Source organism: Chlamydotis macqueenii, chromosome 1, assembly GCF_036417535.1.
Source record: "Chlamydotis macqueenii isolate bChlMac1 chromosome 1, bChlMac1.mat, whole genome shotgun sequence".
In the NCBI taxonomy this organism is placed as follows: domain Eukaryota; kingdom Metazoa; phylum Chordata; class Aves; order Otidiformes; family Otididae; genus Chlamydotis; species Chlamydotis macqueenii.
The window spans coordinates 121,431,409-121,453,238 of record NC_141556.1 but is presented as its reverse complement, the minus strand read 5'-3'; the positions used below and the strand labels follow the sequence as shown (position 1 = coordinate 121,453,238).

Here is a 21,830-nt window from a genome sequence, read left to right as displayed (position 1 = left end):
TAATTAGCAGTTAATAGCAATGCACTGCGTGGAGGAGCGAGATGCCTTGTGCCGGATTCCCAGGAGGAAAGCTGCGGCAGGCTGGCTGCAGAGGCCACGGCCCAGTCCTGCAGCTCCCAGAGGTGGAAGGCAGAGGAGAGGTGACATGCAGCAGGACGGGCACAAGGCTCAGTGCCAGGTAATTCTCAAAAGGCATTTGTGAGAAGGGGCAAATGCCAGCACACAAATCTCACCGTTCTGGTAAAGCTGGGCACTCCCAGTTAAATGGGGAAAGAAAAAAAAAAAAAAACAAACCATTTAGGAAAGGAAATGTGTTTTATTGAAAAAAAAAATTACATTTCACTTATACACCATGAAAATATTGACTTGTGTTATTTTCATAAGAAGAGGTTAAGACTTTCACAAGAAAACCACATTCTTTGTTACAGCGTTACTCCACGAGATGAGGCTCTGGTGGCATCTGCACTGGGCGTTTTCACTAAACAGTAGAGCAGGACTAAATGTGCTTTGGGCAAAAACCCTAAATATTGGCCTCTTCCAGATGCTAGTCTCCGTTGCAGACATGACACTCATTTGGTCAATACTGAATTACTTCTGAAGTAGAGACAAATATAAACCTTTCTCTGCTTACTTAGATTTTAGGCAAATTCATGGCTATCCCTCCCCTCCATTTTTAACAATCTTGATTCATATTTCCTATTCAGCCAGCTAAAAGCATATTAAAATGGCATATAGGCTGTCACCCTCCCATCTTCTGGTAAGAAAAAAAACACTGAGGAGGCTACATCGCACCAAAAATCACTAACAGCAAATTGCCAGATCACTGGACGGTGCTAAATTCTCCAGCGCTTCCTTCCCTCATCGTGTCTCCAGCTACAGCTTTCTTCCCTAGCAAGGCACGTATTCACATACCGCGTGCATGAGGCACACGAATACACGTGCTGTGCTAAATGCAGGCCACACGATGGGAGTACCCCTGCTGCCGGTGGCGTCCCAACACCATTTGTAAGGAGGGTACCACAAGAAGCGTGCTGCGCTCCAAGCCAGCTGTCACAGGCTGTATCACGCTGCTTGGCAAGGCATCTTATGAAAATCCCTTAGGAACTGGAGACCTTTGGTGTGGTAAGATTTAAAAATCTGTAGGCAAAAAAACCCCACTTAAATCCTCAGGTAACTTCCCTTTATTTATTTACTTACTTATTTATGTGATTTCTTCCTTACTTAAAGGGGACTGGAAGGAAAAGAACCAGACCTGGACAATTCTCACACCACACAAATGCTATGAAAGGGGACTTGAAACTTTCTCCACCTGGATCTTCCCACTGTGTTCCCTTGTTAGATAACTGCTTTAATTTGTGCTGTTTTCTACTCTGCTAGGCACAAGCATCACACAGATCATTACGACCAGCCACGCAAAATCTTTTAGTGGTATAATGTTTTTAGGGTACAGCGGAGGGGCTGGATTCAGAACACCAAACTCTGATTACTAAATCTGCAGCTCTTCCTTCAAGTACTCAGCTGACAGGGACTGACTTTCTTTACCGCTACCTGTACAGCTTTGCAATTAGGCTCTGCCTAACTAGCATCTCACTGCCAGGAAAAGAGGCAACCTCATTCTCACCGCTTTTGTCCAGCCAGCTGCACAAGCAGTCACCTGTTCCCAGGATAAGGTGGTTAGGGGAACGAAAGGAGATTAAAACGTCAGGGGTTTTGGCTGGATAAACTCCCCATTGGTTTTAGCTCCTTCACTTCACTCCTTATGGGGACAGGCAGGTACCAGGGCCAGCACAAGTGATGGGAGAGGAAGGTTAGGGTGCAGTTCTGCAGTGTAGCTGAGCTGGGCAAGTTAGATCTATCACAGCAGCTAATAATTCTCTACCTTTCTTTTCCAAAGAACAAGAGCCTAGCCTAAATCATCTGAATAATTCACTTTTAGAGTCTTGTGCTCTCCATGGCCTATACGTGAAGTCTAGGGAAATTACATGGCTAAACCAGGTTCCTAAAACAGGGAGGAGAATGAATACCCTGCTGCCTTACACTGCAGCCAGGAAAGCGGAGTGCTGCTCATCACACGCTTTAAAGTGCATACAGAGCTGTGCTAAACCAGGCCTCTGGGACAGCACTGTGACGCGAACAGCCCAACAACGTCACACAGACCTCATCTCCCACTTGTTCAGAGTAACTCCTCCGCATTTCCCTCAAAGGAGGGTGCAGGCAAAACAGCCACTCTGCCAACCACCACAGGTACACTGCACCCACAGATCCCCAGGGGAGGAAAAGCCAGACACAGCGCAGCAAGCAAAACATAGCTGTTCCCTTTCGTAGCCTTCTCCTCGACAATGCATTATTAATCTCGGTGATATCTTTCTTGCTAACTCAGCAAAGCAGAAGTACTTCTCTTTTAGCATATCCAGAACTCGGGAACTCTTGAGAGAAAAACTTCTGATAAAGTCTCCTCTACTTTTTGCAGTAGTGATTTTCGCAGAAGTGCGGTGAGGATGCTGCCGTGCTTCTTAAAAGAGACATAATAAACGATGCTCAGTTTTTCCAACCCACCAACTGTTGTGGCAGGAGCACAATACTCAGCAGAGGGCTGTACTCTGCAAACTGATTTATGTTGCAGACCCTTGCTCTTTCTAGAGAGTCTCCAAACAACAACCAAAGAAGAAAAAAAAAAAAATATATATATATGGACGGTTGTGCTTTAGACTTAGACTCCCAGTTTTAAGAAACAAAGACTCAAGTATAGCAAGACGAAAAAATCATGCTCTGATTTTCAAATGCGCTAACAGCTTGCCTTTTGACTGAATGGGATTTTGTTGGTAACTGAACTCATCTGAAAGCTAATATATTTATGAATTTAAATTCAGATCATCCTACTAAAATTCTTCACTTTATTACAATGGACAGACGGAGGGAAAAAAATCCTTACTTTCTTCCATTTAGCCTTCTCAGCTACCTCTTGCAGGCATTCAGCACAAGCTATGAAGTTAGCTCGGCCAGGTCCATAAAACGTGAACGAGCTACTTTTGATCCAGTCTCCGGGCCTGGCTGTTCATGTGTTGCTGTTAAGCACATGTAAGATCCCCCAGTCCCATGTAATTAAATACACAAATCCCTCACCTACTTTTAACCTGTCCTAGATGCATTTGATACTTCCCTCCAATGCAAAGTCTACATTTCAGTCTTATGCCACAACTTACCTGATTTTGCAATGGATAAGGGAGCAATATTTAGGGTTTTCGTTTTAAACAATGGTATCTACCATCCTATTGCCTCTCTCTACAATCAAGCGTACGAGCCTTACTGCAGAAAGAATACAACTCGCAACCGCCAACCAGAAAAATACACAAACACTACAAAAGCCTACAATTTCATTAGAAATTAAATAATTTGCTATTACACAGAACTTCATTGTTTTTTCTGGCATAAAAGTCATTGAGTTACTACACACGCCTTGAGGACAATCATTAAGATGTGTAAACATTTAACAGGTTCACCTAGTCAGTACAAAGCACCACACAAACTTTAAGTACATAGGAAGTTTGCTCATAAATATTTCTTTGTTTAACAATTCAGCACTAAAAAAATATTACTTTAAAAGGCATCTTTTATTAAGTTATTTCAGCTTGTCCAGGGCTGGTGGGGTTGTACTGTCCCTACTATATTACAGCCACCTGACTCTTTCCAAACCATTTTGCTTTTCAGGAAGAAAAGGCTATGTGTGGCTGGGACCCAAAGCTTCAGCACAATCTATAAAAATAGAATTCTTTAAGACCTTCTGCTCACATCCTGAAGGCCTACACAGCCAGCCCCCAAATTCTGTTTCCCACCCCCACCACATTGCAAATAAAGCTTCAACATACACACACACACACAGAGAGAGTACATATATTACACTCTTCTACACACTGATTTTTCTACATAGCAATGCAACCACAAGGGCAATAGGTAAGGAGTACACGTGATTTCAGTGGTAACATATGGCACAGCCTTCTCATATTGCTGGTTTTCTCTGTCTGGATGATGTGCTGCCTTATTCACTGCTCTGCAAATTCTGGATTTATTACTAGTATTTGCGCTGCAGAGGCACTAAGTCAGGAATGCGTGCGTCTTTAGGAGCATGCCTGGGAGCATCCCATTTGCCTGGAGGTCCACTGCTGCTGGAGCAGTAAAAGCACCAAACTGGTGGCTGGTGGTGCTGGGGCTGTCACCTGGCACTGGTTTCCTGGTGAAGCAAACGGGAGCTTTCCTAGGCTGTTGAAAGCCAAACCACATTCTTCCCTTCTGGAAAACAGGAAAACTAGCTTGGGCTCTCCTGGAAAAGTGTGCTGACAATAGGAGGTCCCTTGCATTCTGCATGCAAGACCCTTTGCTGGGCGCCTAGGGCACACTCCTCCAGTTTCTGATTGAACCTTGTGGATTCACCTTAAATCTGCTCCTGCACGCATGTACAAACTCGCTGTTTTACTCATTTATTTAAAAGAGAAGAGCTATTTTTGGGGCTGTGACTGAACATCTCAAAGCATAGTTTTCATGGTTGATATGTGTTTTTAATTGACATGTTTTAGAAAGCTACTTTAATGGATGTGTTTTAGAAAGTTCATCAGTAGGCTCTCACCAGAAGCAAATGTCTTTCATGAAGCACAGCTCTCTGAATAATCTTACCCCGTGACTCCCACAGGAGTTGAATGACTAGTCAAGGAGCCAATAAGGCTGCAATGGGATATAAAAGAAGGGGTTCTGTTTCCATTTATGAAGAAATATTTTGGTTTCAGTGACCAAAATTTGTAACACACCTCTGTTTCTAAAAGTACTCTCTAAATGGGTAAGGACCTTTACTCAGGAGAGGTGGTTTTCTTTAGTATAAATACAAGCCAAAGTTCTCCAGTGGGCATAAACATAACGACGTAGCACCTTCTCCAATAACTAGTGCTCTCATTAGACTGGATATCTGCTCTCTTCCTCTTGCAAAACGCTGCTGTAGCAGGACACTGGAGTGTGCTGACAGAAGCACTTGCTCTGACATCCAGGAACAATTGTTTCCTACTGTATGGTCTTGTATGCTCTAGCCTAGGCAGTAAGATAAAAATTACTCTGTGAAGAGAAGGGCAGGTAAATGCTGCACAAGAAACAGACCTCAAAATGAGTTGTGGTTCTTATTCCAAGCCCTTCTTCTCAACTTGTATGCAGGAACAAAGAGCACAACACAGAGAGGTCCTACACGTGCAAGTAAGAGGCATACAAGAGCAGCGGGGCAGAACGCCAACAGTTGCCTTCTCATGAAACTTCTTTAAAAAAAAGATTAAGACAAGAAGGATGTCACTCAGTTCCACAAACCTACTGTCTTAACAATGAGATGATTACAGTGCACAAACGCGCACTCTTCCATTAACTAAGCTTTCTCTATACTAGGATATAACAAAGGGAACCTTTAATTACATCCATTTTATTCAGCAAGACTACAAAACTGTTCTTATTCTGTTTAATTTTGAAATATTAACATATTCAAAAATAGGATCTAATGATTTGTGTGTGTACGATATATTAAATGTAGATGCTTTTATTACAATCTTCCTTGCCACATATTTTAAAATAAATCAATACAATCACCATAACAAGGCTCAGACAACAAATTAACACCATCCAATCAAGACACAGTTAAAGTACTCAAAAAGGCAGTATGAGTAGCTGGAAACCTTGGTCCTCCAATTCTTTTATAGAACACATTGATGATAGATTTCTCCCACTTCTAATAAAAATCAACAAACATTAACGTTAACAATGCATACTGTAGATTTCTTAAATGTTTATACTGAGTGTGAATAGCACTGTTTTTAGCACAATGTCTTTATGCACGTCTCCCAAAGATGTACACGGGAATTTTACACATGTAGAGACTAATCTGGGCCCAGAATAGAGTAGATCGTTTGTAAACAACTTTTGGTCTCTCCTGCACAATGGCTTCGCAAATGAGTGCATTTGCAGTAATCAAAATGGCTGACCACATACACTGCAAAGTTAATTCCAGAAAAAAGGGATATAACACAAATTACTTCCAGTAAGCAAAGAAAGAATGGTGGGGAAGTCGACTGGACACAAACACAAAGCATTCACCGCTCCCATGCATACATGTACTTCAGCATTAGAAGCATCCTTCGCTGCTAACGTCACGCGTACACATGGGAGTATGCGTGGCAGTGAAGTCAGCAGTCCCTAAGTGGTGAATGCTGGACCGGTGGGTTACAAACACCTTTCATGCTGTTAGGATGGCTATGGAAGATTATCCATTAGGTATTGATTCCACTCTCTGGGCTAAAGTGCTTGTTCTTCTGTAATCAATTGAGACCTAAACTAGTTTAGAGTAACCATTTTTCTTTACCTAAGGATCTGCAAGTGGACCAGACAACCCTGATTATTCTCCTCCAAGCCCTTAAATAAATAGTGGGCAGCTGTCTAATACTGAGACACTTTCCAGCTGCACCAGAAAGAGAGCAGGAACTCAAAAACAGACACCGATATTATATGCAGGAGGAAAGGAGGGAAGAGATTGGACAGGACTATGCTGAGTCTTTGAATTTTGTTCTGCAAACATTACGAAAAAGTGCTGTGTAACTCTGAACAAATAAAAATGCATCCAAGTATTAAGTATGTATACCCTGACATTTAAAAGTACTTGTTAGTCTGTTGCAACTATAAAATGTTAGCTACAGAATATATTTACAGATAATTTCTGATGTTTGTTGCTAGCAAGAGATGTTAAGCCCAATTCTTCACTGAAGACATAGACCTGACCTAATTTATATTAGGTCAGTGGGAGTTTAAAACAGATACCACAAGAGCAAACTCCCAGGGACTTAAGCAGAAGAAGCTAGCAGCCCATTGCTACGGAATCCAGCTACTGCGGAACATGAACATTTGCAAAGTGAGCACATTGGTATCATGCTGCTTTTTTTTTTCCCCAACATGGATATGTCACAGGTTCTAAGGAAGATGTGAACTACTGAACTGATCTATTCTTTGAAGCAGTGGGAGAAGATCACACCTGACAGGTATAAGCTGCTCCAACAAACATATCTCTTTTTTATGACAAGATCACAGTTCATTACAGTTTACAGATAAAACCTTGTTTGCAAGGTAGCTTTAAGTTTCCTAAATTCCAAGCTTCTTTATTTCAGAAAAAAAATCAGCCTTTGCTTTCCTCTCAATTCCCTTGTGAAAGTCTATTTCTTTAGTGGCCAAAAAATTGTGCTGTCTCACACTTAGTAAAAGGGCTTTTCTGTAGTATGTGCTTACAACAGGTAAGGGTTTCTTTGATAGCAAATAGCGCATACTTATTGCTGCTTTAAAAAAATTAAAAGGCCAATTTTGAGCTTATCTCTCCTGTGGATCCCCTGATGTAAAGAACTGAAGAACCCCACTTTTGCACCGCACAGACGCAGGGATGGCCACCACATGGCTCTTGATTCGTCCCTCTGCAGCTCCCCAGTCAGGCTGTGTTACGTGACTGGCAATGAAGCTAATGCTGTTGCAGGGGGTGCTAGACAAGCCACAGCCCTGGCTATAAGCGACAGCGCATCAGGAGCCACTTCCAGACCCAGCTAAGACCCACGCTGGAGCCATGGGACTCTAGAAATCAAACATAATTTATTGCATGTGAACTGCTCCTGGGATTCATCTAACTGTTGGCAATCCGAGGGAAATAGCAGAGGTCTCAAAGCTTGGCCATCTGAAGATTTCTGCACGTGACCCATATTGGCTGCAAAACTAGATACAGCTGGGTAAGGGTGTCAAGCATAATTCCGCAAAGCTGACCATGATATGTACTGGCTGGGAAGTTCAGTATGTTGATCTCTTCTTCCCAAAGAGGATGGTAGGGATTATACACTTCCAAATGAAATAGTCTAATTTTAAAAGACAAATAAACTCATAGTTATGTTTGGAATATGGCATGCAGCACTTCTTTAATTAATGCTAGAAACAGTTAGAATCCTTTGTGTTCAACTGTTGAAATGCATCACCAGCTACAGTATTTGAATATCTTTGCTGAAAGAAACTATCTAAAAAAGGTAATTGTATTCCTGGCACAACTGCCCAAGCAAAAAACAGCTTATCTAAAAAGGGGGCAAATTATTAATACTGAGCTATTTTTTAGCCTATCTAGAAGTCTGTGTCTCAGGAAGAAAAAAAAATATTTCCATCAATTTAAAAATACAACGCTGCAAAGAAAGGCGATTCATTGTGCTTCACAGAATCACAGAACGGTTGAGGTTGGAAGGGACCTCTGGAGATCATCTAGTCCAACCCCCCTGCTCAAGCAGGGTCAAGTACAGCAGGTTGCTCAGGGCCGTGTTCAGTCAGGTTCTGAATAGCTCCAAGGACAGAGACTCCACAACCTCTCTGGGCAACTTGTGCCAGTGTTTGATCATCCCCACAGTGAACTATATTTTTTTAATGTTTAAATGGAATTTCCTGTATTTAAATTTCTGCCCACTGCCTGTTATCCCTTAGTTGGACACTAATAAGAAGAGCCTGGCTCCTTCTTCTTTACCACTTCCCATCAGATACTTATACCCACTGTTAAGACAGTTCATGTCTTTTTACATGTTGGATATCAGCCATGAGCTCATCTCTGTTACAGACTGCTAATTTTAGCAACTGTTCACATCACCAAAATTATTATTGCTAGAAAGTTATTTCACGGCAGTGGTTACTATAAACTGTGGCAGTACAGTCATGTTTTGTAGGTCATTTCTCTTTCCCCCCGCCCCCCTTAATCATATTATTTGATAATTTTATTTTAAAAAAAAAAAATTAATGCCAAATGTATGAGGGGAAATAAAATTATTATTAGTTGTTGAGAGTGAAAGTCTGAAGTTCGCCTCTTACATTTACTGCAAAACGTGTTAATCTCTTAAAGTTCATTTGCTTCAGAGATACTGAAAATGAGGGATTTCAGAAGTGTATTAATTATGAAATCTTACTCTACAAAAAAAATCTGTTCAGCTAAAAATTCACTTTAAGGATAAATTACTCTTCTACTAGGTGAAACCAATTAACTTTTACAATGGCAGAAAATACACAAAAAAAATGGTCAGATAAATGAAGACTTCAGTGGCCAAAGCAGTCTCCAAACCAGCTCTTCCGGGGACTCCCAAGCTATGCCAGTGACACTTATCAGCTAGGCAGGTGTGCTGAGGATGCAGGAAAGGTATTTTGGAGACACACAAGACTGAGTTTCCTGAGTGTACTCAGGTAATAAAGAAAAACTCAGCCCTTTCCTCTAATGCAAATTTGCTTCATATCACTGCAAGCAGAAATGCAATTTTAATCTCCCTATGCCATCAGAGACAAATAAAACTCATCAACTGAATTTCAATTTAACAACACACTAGACCTCATCTTGGGAGAAGCAAGAACCTCAGTCCCATACAGAAATCATACGGAAGTACAAGAGGTCAGTATCTGTCAGCATATCTGTCCTACTGGTATAATATGTGGCTGTGATGTGTAGGACACTGAAATTATTAAGAATCCCATTTTGAAGCCTTATAGAGCAGAATTTTGAAATAAAGATGCATTCATAATAATGCATTTCTGTAATCTCTAATCAGCATAGGCTGCAGAGACTTACCTTATGAACAAATTAATTTTGTATGTTTCACTGCATTTGGTAAATATATGTAACCTACTAAACAAAAATTACTACTTTTAGCACATTGCTTCATTGATAAGCCTGCCAATAGTGCTCACTATTCTTAAGTGGAAGTGCCCTATGTAGTTTGTAAATACACCCACATCTGAAGAGCAAACTAGGGTAGGCGGCTTTCAGGGTAAGAGCTGCTTTTTCTTTTGTCATTACAGAATGTTTGTCCTTAGTTAAAAACTAAATAAAGAATCAAACCTGGCCTCAGAGGTAGAACTACGAACTTCTAATCAGTGCTACTTAATAAAGATACTATCTTATTAAAGAAGAAGTTTCTGGAGCAGCTTTTGGAAGAAAATCACATGGGCACTCAGAGACATTAGAAATAAGCAGCCAGTACCCGCAAAAACTGAAACTGTTCATAGACAAGAAACAGGAGCAGTTATCAGTAACATGAATGACACCTCAAGGTCACTTCAGAGTACTTAAATGCCAAATATCTTCAAAGTACTCCTACACACAACCAGAACTTGTGTGTAGTTTTAACCCTGCTTAGTTACGTAGCAGCTGAGATAAATACCAGAGTAGGTAACCAGGTATCTCCAGGAAAAGGGAGCATGGAGCCAGCTCCATTGGCACTAGACGCCATCTTGAAATATATTTTCCAGTCAGTCAAGCATTCCATTAGCAAATTCACATCTAAAGTCTTTGGCAAGGCAGGAACATTGTACTCTCTTGCCCTGGGTAATTACACAGACTAAGTGAATTTGACAGCCATTTTGATACCTGGTAATATGCTTCAATGCACACTAACTGTTTTGTTTTTAAAACTGAGCAAGGCCAGCACATATGTTTGAGAGTGGATATCTGCCTATGCTGGGCACTATTTCATGAAAGTCAGGTTTCTGTCACAGATCTAAGGCAAATATTACAATTTACAGGAAAGAAATGAGGACATCAATACATTGTGCGTTATTGGAGACGTACAGCCTTTATAACACAGTGGCTTTCACTATGATCTCTGGGTTTTCTATGTCCTTTTTGCTTTGGACCATTCTCAGTTCCAGCTGTGCTGAATTTGGTTTGTTTCCATCTCCAGCTTGTGCTAAAAAGATGACATCAGAATGTCATTAAAAACAGTAGTACAAAAAGAAACAAGTTACATTGTTCTGTTACCCCAGTATTTTTCCTACCCTCCTCCCCTCTGCAGTCTCCCTTACTATCCCCTCCTAAAGGCTTCCAAGCCGGAAGATCCAGGTCAGCACTGTGATTTCTTATCACCCCTGTTCTGCACCTCTCTCCAGGAAAGAAACACTGCTGTTATTAGAAAGTGACACAGACATGTTCTGAGAACCCACAGATTCCATCTGGATCTCCTTAGGAACTGAAAGTTGGGAACTCCAAGAGGAGAGAAGCTGGGGAAAAAAAAAAATCACTCCTCACATGACCAACACAGCAAACAGACATTTTATTATTAGTTGATAAACTCCTCTTAATACTAAACACATGCACTCAAAGGGAAAGTGAGTGAGCTACACTTAAAACAGAAGCTCTCTTGCACATGAAACTTTGCATTTCCTTAAGTTATCCTGCCACTGTTTTGTGAAGCTGTCAAGCACAGTCAGCAAGACTGTATTCCCACTACAAAGCTGAACAGTGACACCTTCAGTTGGGTGTTGTCAAAAATCGGCTTGGAGAACACAGTAATGAACGTGCACTAAGACTATCAAGCTCTCATTCTGTAAATTCTCTGTCTGCTTCTGCACTGAGGGCTGCCTTTACTCAGGAAACACAGATAGCTCTTTGAATGTTTCTTCTGATGCAAATCGAAACAGAACAAGGGAACAAGGTTTGAATTAATTACCTTTTGCACTCTTAATGGTCCTTTGCAGAACGTGTTGCATGGCCGACACAGTCTTTTCACATGCCACCTGTATTAATGTAATATGTTCAGGTTTTAGTAAAATTTCAGCAGCCTACTTTAACACTATTATTTAAAAACCACTGCTATTAAGAGGCAAACATGACTGACAAGACGCAAATAAGATGGTAACTACGTAATGCAGAGTTTGGAAAAAAAAATTTAAACTCTCTTAATTCTCTCAGAACAGGTATTAGAAACCATACAGTCGTATCAAGGACTCTGTGTGCTTAAGGGAAAGTAACAGAAAAATAGATCTGATAAATTATTTTCAGTAATCATAAAATGAGGGTAAAGAAAAAAATTACAAACATGCATGGGGGGGGAGAGATAGAAAGAGAATAACACCTTATATTGCAAAATCCATATAACTGAAATGTGACCATCCAAAGTTGTACAAGCTAAAATGTTTTGGCAAAAGGGAAATTCTGCTTTTTTTTCCTCAGAGGTGAGAAATAAAAGCCAAAACAGAAGAGAGTCTTTAAATAACATCATAGATTAAAAGTAATTAAAAAAAGAAACATAGTCTAAACTTGCAGAGAAACAAATAACTTCTCCCACACCTTCAAATTGTTTGGGTGCTTATGTGTCCATGCCAAAAGCATAGCAGCAAACAAGTCCCCTGTTCCAACAAAGACAGCATCCACTTTAGGAGACTCCACTCGAATTCTTTGTGTCATCCTGGTACCATCCGCTTTAGCTACAACACAGATAGACAGTTAAGTAACATACCCAGCAATTAATACAATAGCATTTACTATAATTTAAAAGTGATCATCAGATTTGAATTCCTTTGTTGTTTGTAAAGATTTGTAAGGAGTATTGTAAACTTTGTACCAGCTCTTGTTAAACGTGCAGCCTTTCAAAACTTCGCCACGTTGGGACAGCATTTGCAATTTATATGCTGTACATGCTTCACTTAAAAGGGAGCAGGTAGCTAGCACCGTCATTCTCATGAAAGACTGAGAGCCACCTATTCTCCTTTAGACAGCAGCAGCAGCCTGCTCAGGAAACTGCATATTTATGGAGACTGCTGAATCCTAGATGGGGCATCCCAAAACATAATCTGAAGTATCTCTGGGTTAAATGGAGGCACAAAAGCAGTTGACATCAGCACAGAATATCTGATCCATATGTCATATTGTAATCAGCATTGGAATGACCAGATTTATTACAGACCTGACATACACTGAGTGCTAAGACTCACCAACTGATTCTTAGTGGAATCTGTTCTAAATATCAAGACTTTTTCAGTCTCTCAGCAGTCCAGAATGTGATGCCCACATTTAGATCCCTTAGATGAACAAGAAAACAAGATCATACACCATCCCACATAACTATGCCCTTCTCAGGTAGAAACATCCTGTGACAGTCCAGACACACAGTGAATCTTGGTGATGGTATAGAAGAGAATATAAATAAGAAGGACATTTTACAACCTGTCAGGAAAGGAACAATCTGCTAACAGGACAGTGTAACTTTTAATAAAAGCATTCCTGTTTTATACTACTACTACTTGCCAGGGCCACTACTAGAGGCTTTAACACCCCTGATCAGCCCCACCTAGGACATCCTCCACCCATGCACCCTCTGCCCACTTGCCCAGGAGCTGCATGGAAGCTCAGGCCTGGGCACAAGCATCCTTGCCTAAGCTGTATTTTGGTGTACCTGTGTACAGCCCCGGTGTCCTGACTTACTGATTGGATTTTCCAGATTAATCTCAGACCTGGCTTGTCTCACCTTTCTCCATTGATCACTGGACTGTCAACGGGACCCGTCCACCATCACCGCTCCTGTTCTGCTCACCTTATTCAGAACCTGTGGGCCTGTGCCCTGCTGGTGAGGGCAGTGCTCTGCCTGTGCTATGATCACGCTCAGCTACCAGCTTTTCTTCCCTCATGGAGCAGCCCCATTCTTACCACTCTCTGATATTACTGTAGCAGAAAAAGTTCACTTAGGGACCTAAGCTCCTACTATGCACTACAGATGAGTCTGATGAAACTACTTCTTTAAAAAGTAACTAAAGCATAGAACAGGTTAAAAGAAAGTACAGTTTAACAAAGGAGTTCATGACTTACTTTTTCTGTGGCTGCCCAGAGCAATTAGGTAGTCGTTTCCTAGAGGCGCCTGTAGATCTGAGCTTGTGATCACCACAGTCTCTGGTCCCATGGCATGGAGCATATCCATTACCTTTCCACGTGCAAAAAGGCAGGAATCAGTGACTGCAATGTGTGTTAATTAAACCTTGCATCATGCATAGTACTCAGGATTTTTGACAAGCATCTTATTTTGGCATCTTTTGTAGAGAGAAAAAGTAATTTCTACTCAATTCACCTGAATTAGGGAAATTAATTTGAAATAGGGGAATCAAAACAGCTGTATTTAAACGTACACACCTGTTAAAATATACAACCATCTCTATTTGTATTATCTTTGGATGCTTCTCTGAAAATAAAACTCTGTTTCAGCTGTGATCAGAATTTTTGTCTGCATCATGTTTTCAGAACATATTATCAAAAGAATAAGAAAGCAAATATACAGGCACATGCACCCAAGCTGGCATCTTGAAGCACTTTCTCAAAAGCCAATAACTCCAGGTCATGAAGTCTTATTTAGCTACTACTTTAAGAGTTACAAAAAATGAAGAGTTAGAAAGCTAAATCATAGGCACAGGTGTGTCTGTATCAATCTTCTTTCCTCATTCTGTTTCAAACCCCAAATTACACCTGTAAGTTATGTACTTTTGCAGGTGTATTTACACTCTGTGTTCCTCACTTAAACTCATTAATACTCTACTTCTGACATCACAATTGGTTGCTACAGAAGTGATTCTGATTTCACAGAAGAAAGAATGAGTTTAATAATGAGTTTAGCATAAAACACAGACAAAATACTAATTCTCCCAGAAAAGTTTAACTAAAAATCCTCATGCTAGCTATGACTCATGAGCAGTTAAATGATAAGAATTTATTTCTGCTATTTTTTAATTCTCCACTGCTCTTCTTTCTTGCCATAGCCTCCAAGTTTCTTCAACTGTCAGACCTCTTCGCACAGACATCAGTTGGGTTTTAAAGAAGCAGTAAATCCACCAGCATACACTGACATAATCAACCTGTGAAGTAACATTAAACTCAATTTCATTTCTCAGGCACAATTCACCGAGAACCTAATCACCAGTATTTCTAGTTATAGGACTTAGTCTCTGCTACATTAATATTATGTCATATTTAATTTTATGTTAAGCCACTATAGTGTTGTCACTAGTCTTCCTAAAGAAATGAATGAAAGCACGTCACCATGGAAATTAATGCCAGAATTCTTACCACCTCCAAGGGGACAAATTCCAGCATGGATTATTACTCAGAGGGAGAGACACATGTATGACATGCAGCCAGGGAGACAGATAGATTAAAATATAACATCCTGCAAGCAACTATTTTTAAAATGTCTCTATTCTGAATTCAATCTCTTCAGAAGAGATTTTTTAAAACCCATCACGTACAAGAGCTGTCATACGAATCAGACAGACAGTCAGAAAACTAACTTGTAAAATTATTTAGCACACACAACTTGTGTTTGCAGCTGAAACAAACCCTAAAACTAATGGCTTCTCAGCTAACAGTGTTGCTCTCAAGACTGTGGTTCCACTGATGAGAATAGAAGAATTGCATTGTAGTTAGCAGCTGGTGGCATGAAGCACAGTTCATCACCCTTGTCCAGCACAGTGGGGTAATGGAAAACTAGAGGGGGAGAGGGATTAGAAGAGCTGAGATCTTTGGAGCTGCTTCCTTGCCAAGAAGAGATGGTAATCAACCCATGTTGCATGACGTTGCCGGAGGAAAAACCAACAAACATTTGGGCTGACAGACCCCAAGTACTCTCCAGGGTGCCACTGCAGCTGCTGTTTGTTTAAAGATTTTGTGTTCCTTTGAAGTTCAAAACCAAACTGGAAGAAATAACATCAGTCCATTATGAAAGCACTCGACTAGTCAACAAAGGAAAGAACTCAGCCCTTCTCAAGACACCAATAAAATCATAATCCTATTTGGTTCTTCATCACCAAGCCCTGCAGCTTTTAATTTTTTTTTTCAATTTGTGTAAAAGGGTAAATCCTTATACCTCAATACAGTACATTTGCATCTCTGTGTGGCAATGACAGCAGCTGTCATTGCTGTGGGGATTTGTCTGTCTTTCACCAGGAAGCACCCAAAGACCATCGCTCCCAGTCACGTTTCTCATCTACGCAATCTATCCTTTTGCAATCCAAGTCTCATCCCCTCTGAGTGAATTTCAGGAAGAGAAGCAGAGCACCAACAAACACCTTCAGGAAGAGATTCAGAGTTTATTCAATCAATCCTTCTAAGAGTTTGTTAGTAAGCTCTCTTCCTTGCAAGTCTGTATGGGAGAATAGTAAACGGCTGTCCTAACGCTCAGCATCGCTGTTGCACGACTCACATGTGGACAGCAGAGGGAGCGACTCAGGCAGGTTTCTAATGCTCAGGGTCACCCGGGGTTTTCACTCCGGAACAGTGCATTTCCACAGCACTGACAGTGTGTGGTTACTTGCCATGTGTGCTGCTGCTACCCTTCTTACACTGCAGGAATACAAGCTCACAGAGATCTCCTCATTACCACTGTAATGCCTTTATCTGTCGTTCTTTCAGGAAGTTTCTTCAGAAGTCTGACACTAGAACAGAAAGTGTTTTGTGCCTGGAGTGTACAAGCTTTAACGTTAAATGGAGAGAAAGGATAGAGGCCAAAGCGACTCAAGGTTAAAGACAAATGGCAAACTGCAGCACTGCAGGCAGGAAAACAGAAAGAGATCTTACACATCCTACCCCTTGCCTACTCACCTCCAAAGCTTCTTTCTCTGTGTGAATCTTCCTGCCTGTGAGTAACCTGAGAATGAAACAGAAGAAACTTAAAAGAGCACAAGTTCTCCAGGCAATGACTGCTTTGTTTACTCTTTGAAACGAGGAAAGCTTGCACTGCACCACACAGGGCTAAATGGTTTGTAGCTACATGGTCTGCTGTACTGACTGCTGTCTTTAAAAGCTAGGTGCAGAGATACACAGTGCTTCTGAAGTGGACTCACACCAGTCCTAATCTGCCTCCTGTAGAGATCCCTGTGTCATAAAATTCCCTCACAAGTGTCTTCTCTCCATCTCCCGTGTAGCTGCTCCCTCGGAAGACTGTGATTTATCACAAAAGATCATCTCCTTACCAAAGAGTCACAGCTATATAGACAGGACAGGCAGGAGGCATTTAAATTCTTAACTCCTATGAGAAATTGCCATGGTGGTATTTCTGAATCTAATTTTCTAAGTTTGAGTCAAACTATTTCAGTTTTGATATTCTGACATATAATAATTTTCTTCCTAGGGTAAGGGTAAGCATGGGGAAGGGAAGAGAGATTTTTTCAACCTGCCCCTTAGAAACAACAAGAAGTAACCACAAACATGAAAGACCAGAGGAAACAAGAGAAATCTTTTCCTCACATAACTCCCAGATTTTTTAATTGGTTTCATTATGGAACAGTTGGAGGTTTGCTGAAAAGCACCACTTGAAAGAAACTGCTAAAAAGCAAAACCCAACACATAGACAAATATGGCACTGTATTAAGACAAATAAAATAATGGGTATCAATCTCCCCTGCTTTTATCCCCAGGTTTCTTTATCTATAAAAGGAAATAAGAACTTACTCAGCTTCAAACTGGTTAGGAGTAATTATATCAGCAACAGGTACAACTTTGTCCCTGTAGACTGGGAGGAGATCCTTGGGCACATACTAGGGGAGAAGAAACAGTATCAAATATTGATAGCAACTGGGACTGCAACTCTCCTTCCCTCAATTCCCATTCACACTGTCACTGAGTAACCTGACAGCTCCCAGTGTACTGTTATGCAGCAGTAACTAAAGTGGCAGTGCATCCTGTGGCTGGTGACAGTACACCCAGCAGCCCTTCTTTCATTGGAGGCAATGGGAAGCACCACTAAGCAGACTGGCCTAAATTGGCAGCATTAAAAGGAAGTGGTGCCTGGATGAAGAGTTTTTGCATTCCCTCTCACCACGGTGAAACAGCAGCATGAGGAAATACAATGCCCCAACATGGGGAATCCTTTCTCATGTCCTTGCCTCCAAAAGAAACTTTGTTGTTGTACCAACAGTACAGAGGCCCTTTGCTGCGGCAGCATGTGCCTACATTGATTGTGTTGCTTTGTGGGGCTTAGGAACAAGTAACATCCATGCTATGTGTTATTTTGCCTTTCTTTCAGTGCAGTATTTCTAGAGTGTGATGTACATCAGTATGTGTGAACAGGAATCAGATTTGTAATTTGTTTAGGCAGTTCCGATAAGGACATTAAAAATATTTTGCTTGTGTTGCACGCAAGTCTAACAAAACACTTCGCTGCCTGCCGAATCAGCTCTTCAAGTAATGAGGGCCAATACTCCCCTTTCTGCCTGTCTCTTCTATGTCTATCCCATCTTCATTAGCTAAATATGGCCCATCAGCAAAGGAAGACTGGCTGTTTAAGGAGGTGACATACACCAAGACGTTAACAGGAGCCCACTAGCCTTTATGCTCTTCAGAGTCAAAGCTCAAAAGCATCAGCTGTTTTGGCACACGCTGGAGCTCAGCTAGGAGTTTGGGTTAGATGGGTACAGGGGTCACCTCACCTTCCTGAGTCCTGCTGTAACTCAATTTAACCAAATCTTTAATATAAGTTCATTGTTTACTAGTAGCTGATATTCTTTGGCAGAACCCCATTTGCTAAATCAGGATTAATACCCCCTTTTGTCCATGTTTGTTCGTCTCATAAGCTACACAGGGCAGGAGCCATGTATACATGTGCCCATGTGTTGCTGTCTCCCATTCCAATTACATCAGCAACAGGTACAACCTCACCGCAGTGTTGACCACTAGGTGCTACCAGAACAGCCCTCATGCTGATGCTGAGCTCACTCATGCAGCCATGGTGAAGTGATGATGTCACGGGGACTCTGCCTTTATACAGAAATGCAAGACTAGGTCACGTGTAAATCAAGGCATTTTAAATAATGATTTTATTACTTTTTATGGCAGGAATGAGTTGGTGGGTTGCATGTTAAATATTCTCCTCTTCTTCCATCTACCTTATCTTCTACCCAAAAGATATAGGTAGGCCCATGGTTATGACTTCTCCCAAGAGCTAAAACTTTGCAAGGTGACTCTACAGCTGCTAGATCTCTGCCTTGTTAGAAAAAGCCAAGGACAATAAATATTGCAATAGACATAAAATGAAAGAAAAGCAAATTTATTACTAAGTGCTACTTTATGTGATGTTTTATGAGCAGGTAAACTGTAAAAAGGCACAAGGAGAAAGAGGAATTCATAGCGCATGACTAGCTAGGGCAGAAGAAAACATAAAATATCATTATTGCTGATGTCTTCCCACATTGCATTTTTACTGAAATTATTTGCCAGTTTTGATCATAAAGGCATGTTCCTCTGTCAGTATGCAGTCTGGTGTTGGCACACAGAACCTTTCTGTCACTGATCACAGCCCAATGCCTAACAGCTGTTGGATCTCACATGAAATAAGTCATCTTCATTTAGGTTCAAGTGGTATGTCAATTCACACTATCATTGACAATGCCAGCCAGGCTACCAGGCAAAACAGAGCTCTTGACAGAAGATGAGAGAACTCTAGCGAGACAACGAGGGGCAGCAGGGGGCTGTTTTCCTGCGGACAGGGTCTGTATCCCGCCTGTTGTCCCAGCAGAGAGTCAGAAATTATCCCAGGGCTATGCAGCCAACATTCTTCCCGGATACTAAACTCATTCAGACATAGGAAATTAAAGGACAAACTTACTTGATGCTGGGATTGAAAGCCACACTTAGGTAAAACAGCTTAGTTTTGGTGTTTAAAAGTTAATAAACCTTTATACATCTTTACATAGCAAATATTCACTATACAGAGAATCCGAACAGATAAGTACTAACCATAGAGCCTTCTCCATTCCATTTGTCACCCATCACTGGATCGCATACTGCAACAGAACAATCTAGCTTTAGAAATGGGGTACAGTTATAGAGATCCTGGTGGGAGGGAAAAGTTTTAGCTAACAGTAGTGGCTATGTAACAGCACTGAGCACCTAATTGCTTATATACTCTCACAGCTTTTGTGGCACACTAAACCTACAAATTTGTAACTGGTGGCTGCTAATTCTGAACAAGTAGGCCATGTGTCTTAAACAACTGTCAGAGGGTCCTAGTCACCCTCTCCTACCTGCTTCCATATTGTTACGTCTGAAGGTGATGAGGATGAGAGGGTCTGACTGCTGGGAGTAGAGGGACTTTTGTTATGGAAAATGCAGAGCGCCCTCCAGTTCACTCCCCAATCCAAAACTCTGAAATAGTAGTACAGTGGGGAAGAAACATGGGAGAAGCTAATAGCTGTGAAGAGTGTCCTATTTTTGCTTTAGTATAAAAAGATACGTGCCAAACATACACATCCAAATGCTGCGTGTACACATAAAAAACGTACGTGTATTACAACAAAACAAGAAGAAAATCCATGCCAAAGTACATAAACTCATACTTGGTGTAATAATATAAACACATATTTGCCACAGGTTCTGAATCATCAGCATATTAACAACACATTCCAAGTGCCCTCAGCTTCAAAGTGAGGATGGAAACAGCCTAGCCTTGTACTTTAAAAAGGAACATTGTTCATTGTATTAAAAGAGCTTTTAGCAAGATAAAAAAAGAAATACAAGTCCAAAAGTATCAAGTCAATGTCTAATCAGTATTTAAGGAAGTTTCTATGAATAAAATGAGGGTAATTTGTTTTAAATTTTTTAAGTATTTTTCTTACATTATAATCTATTTATTAAATATAATGGATCTTATACACCTAGCTCTGTTCTTACCATTTGATCACTTCCTTCCTGTTCTATACAGATATATGTTTCTTTCTGCTCATACTCCAATAGAGTTTTTAGCTTTCATTTACTAGCACAAGGCTCTGGAGAAATTGACAATGGAACAGTGTTAATAAATACTAAAAAGCAACAAAACCCAAGCTCATTACTATATATTTGATACATCTTTCTAAATGAGAACTGTGCTTTGTCCATTTTAAGTCAGGTATCACACTCCATGGTATAACACCTTGCAAATCCTTCAAACCATTCCAGATCTTTCCTGACCACACAGTTTACTGAACCTGAAGATGACAGGCTTGAACTATCATTCACAGCTTTTTATCCCCACTGACTTTGCCCTGTCACTCTAAACGTCTTGCTCAATTCAAGCCTGCACTGGTTATGTTCGAAAGTCCTAAAACACTCAGAATCAGGAAGGAAATTTGTTTTCTCACAGGTTTAAGCCTGGCAAGACACGCTAATGACAGGAGTTGCTAGAATCTGTTGCTTTTTGAGTGCTCCTAGGTAATCTTAGCAGAGGGCACCAGAGTTAAAAAAGTCTTTGAGTTTAGCTAAATTATAAAGCTTATAAGGCACAGTAAGACACTTCTGGGACGTAACATGAAACCATGACAGGGCAACATGGGAGAGTCTATCCTGCTTTTGACTAACTTGCAAATCGAGGAGAGGCTTCAGCTATCAGCGCTTACAGCCTATGCCTCTGAACCATGAACAGCAGCAGTCAGCTGGGATTTTACAAGCCTTTCTTTGACCTAGACAATCAGTCCTCAAGGCACGTTCTCCTTTGGACAGCACAATCCCAAGAAACATAAAGCATAAAATCAGAAAGACAAAAAACCAACTCCTTCAACACTTAAGCAACGCTGAAATGAAACTTCACTGGAATCTCAGCTGGTCCCAGCCAGATCAGAGCACAGGATGGTTGTGAAAAGCTGGGTAACATCAGAACAGTGTTTTCATCCTCAAACGCGAAAATGATGGGCATATACAATGATGAAGCAGAAAGGATTACCATACACATTCTTACCATATACTAGGTTAGAATTCTGTTGCTTCAACTCCTGGACGATATCCACCACCATTGCAAGAAATGATGTGTCTCTTGTATATCCTTTGGGGAAAAAAAAAAAAAGACACTTTTGAAGTCTATTTGCATGAATGCTTTTTTTTTTTAAAGGAATGCTGCATACTTCTCATTCTTTGGAACGATGCATTTTTAAAACAAGGGCATTACAGTATTTGATTCAGGAGTAACAGGTGGAAGACAAATTCAGACAGTGCTTGCACAATTACAAATATAAGCTTAAAAATCCATTTACTAAGTATGTTA

At 40.8% G+C, this 21,830-nt stretch overlaps 1 protein-coding gene across 2 annotated transcripts in view; it reads right to left on the bottom strand.

Annotated features, from left to right (window-relative positions):
- Window positions 1-296: 296 nt before the first annotated feature.
- Window positions 297-21,830, bottom strand: part of PDXK (pyridoxal kinase) — a 54,480-nt gene continuing 32,946 nt past the window's right edge. The window contains exons 4-12 of one of the 2 annotated variants that reach the window (XM_086766024.1): window positions 21,528-21,611; window positions 19,553-19,599; window positions 17,270-17,355; window positions 16,421-16,466; window positions 13,646-13,757; window positions 12,131-12,267; window positions 11,511-11,577; window positions 10,634-10,751; window positions 297-7,904 (exon numbers count right to left, since the gene is read on the bottom strand). In XM_086766024.1, the coding sequence (XP_086622150.1) occupies window positions 10,639-10,751; window positions 11,511-11,577; window positions 12,131-12,267; window positions 13,646-13,757; window positions 16,421-16,466; window positions 17,270-17,355; window positions 19,553-19,599; window positions 21,528-21,611 (692 nt within the window). In that variant the 3' untranslated portion in view covers window positions 297-7,904; window positions 10,634-10,638. Of the gene's footprint in view, window positions 10,752-11,510; window positions 11,578-12,130; window positions 12,268-13,645; window positions 13,758-16,420; window positions 16,467-17,269; window positions 17,356-19,552; window positions 19,600-21,527; window positions 21,612-21,830 lie in introns of both variants that reach the window. The other variant, XM_086766014.1, reaches the window with a different exon arrangement.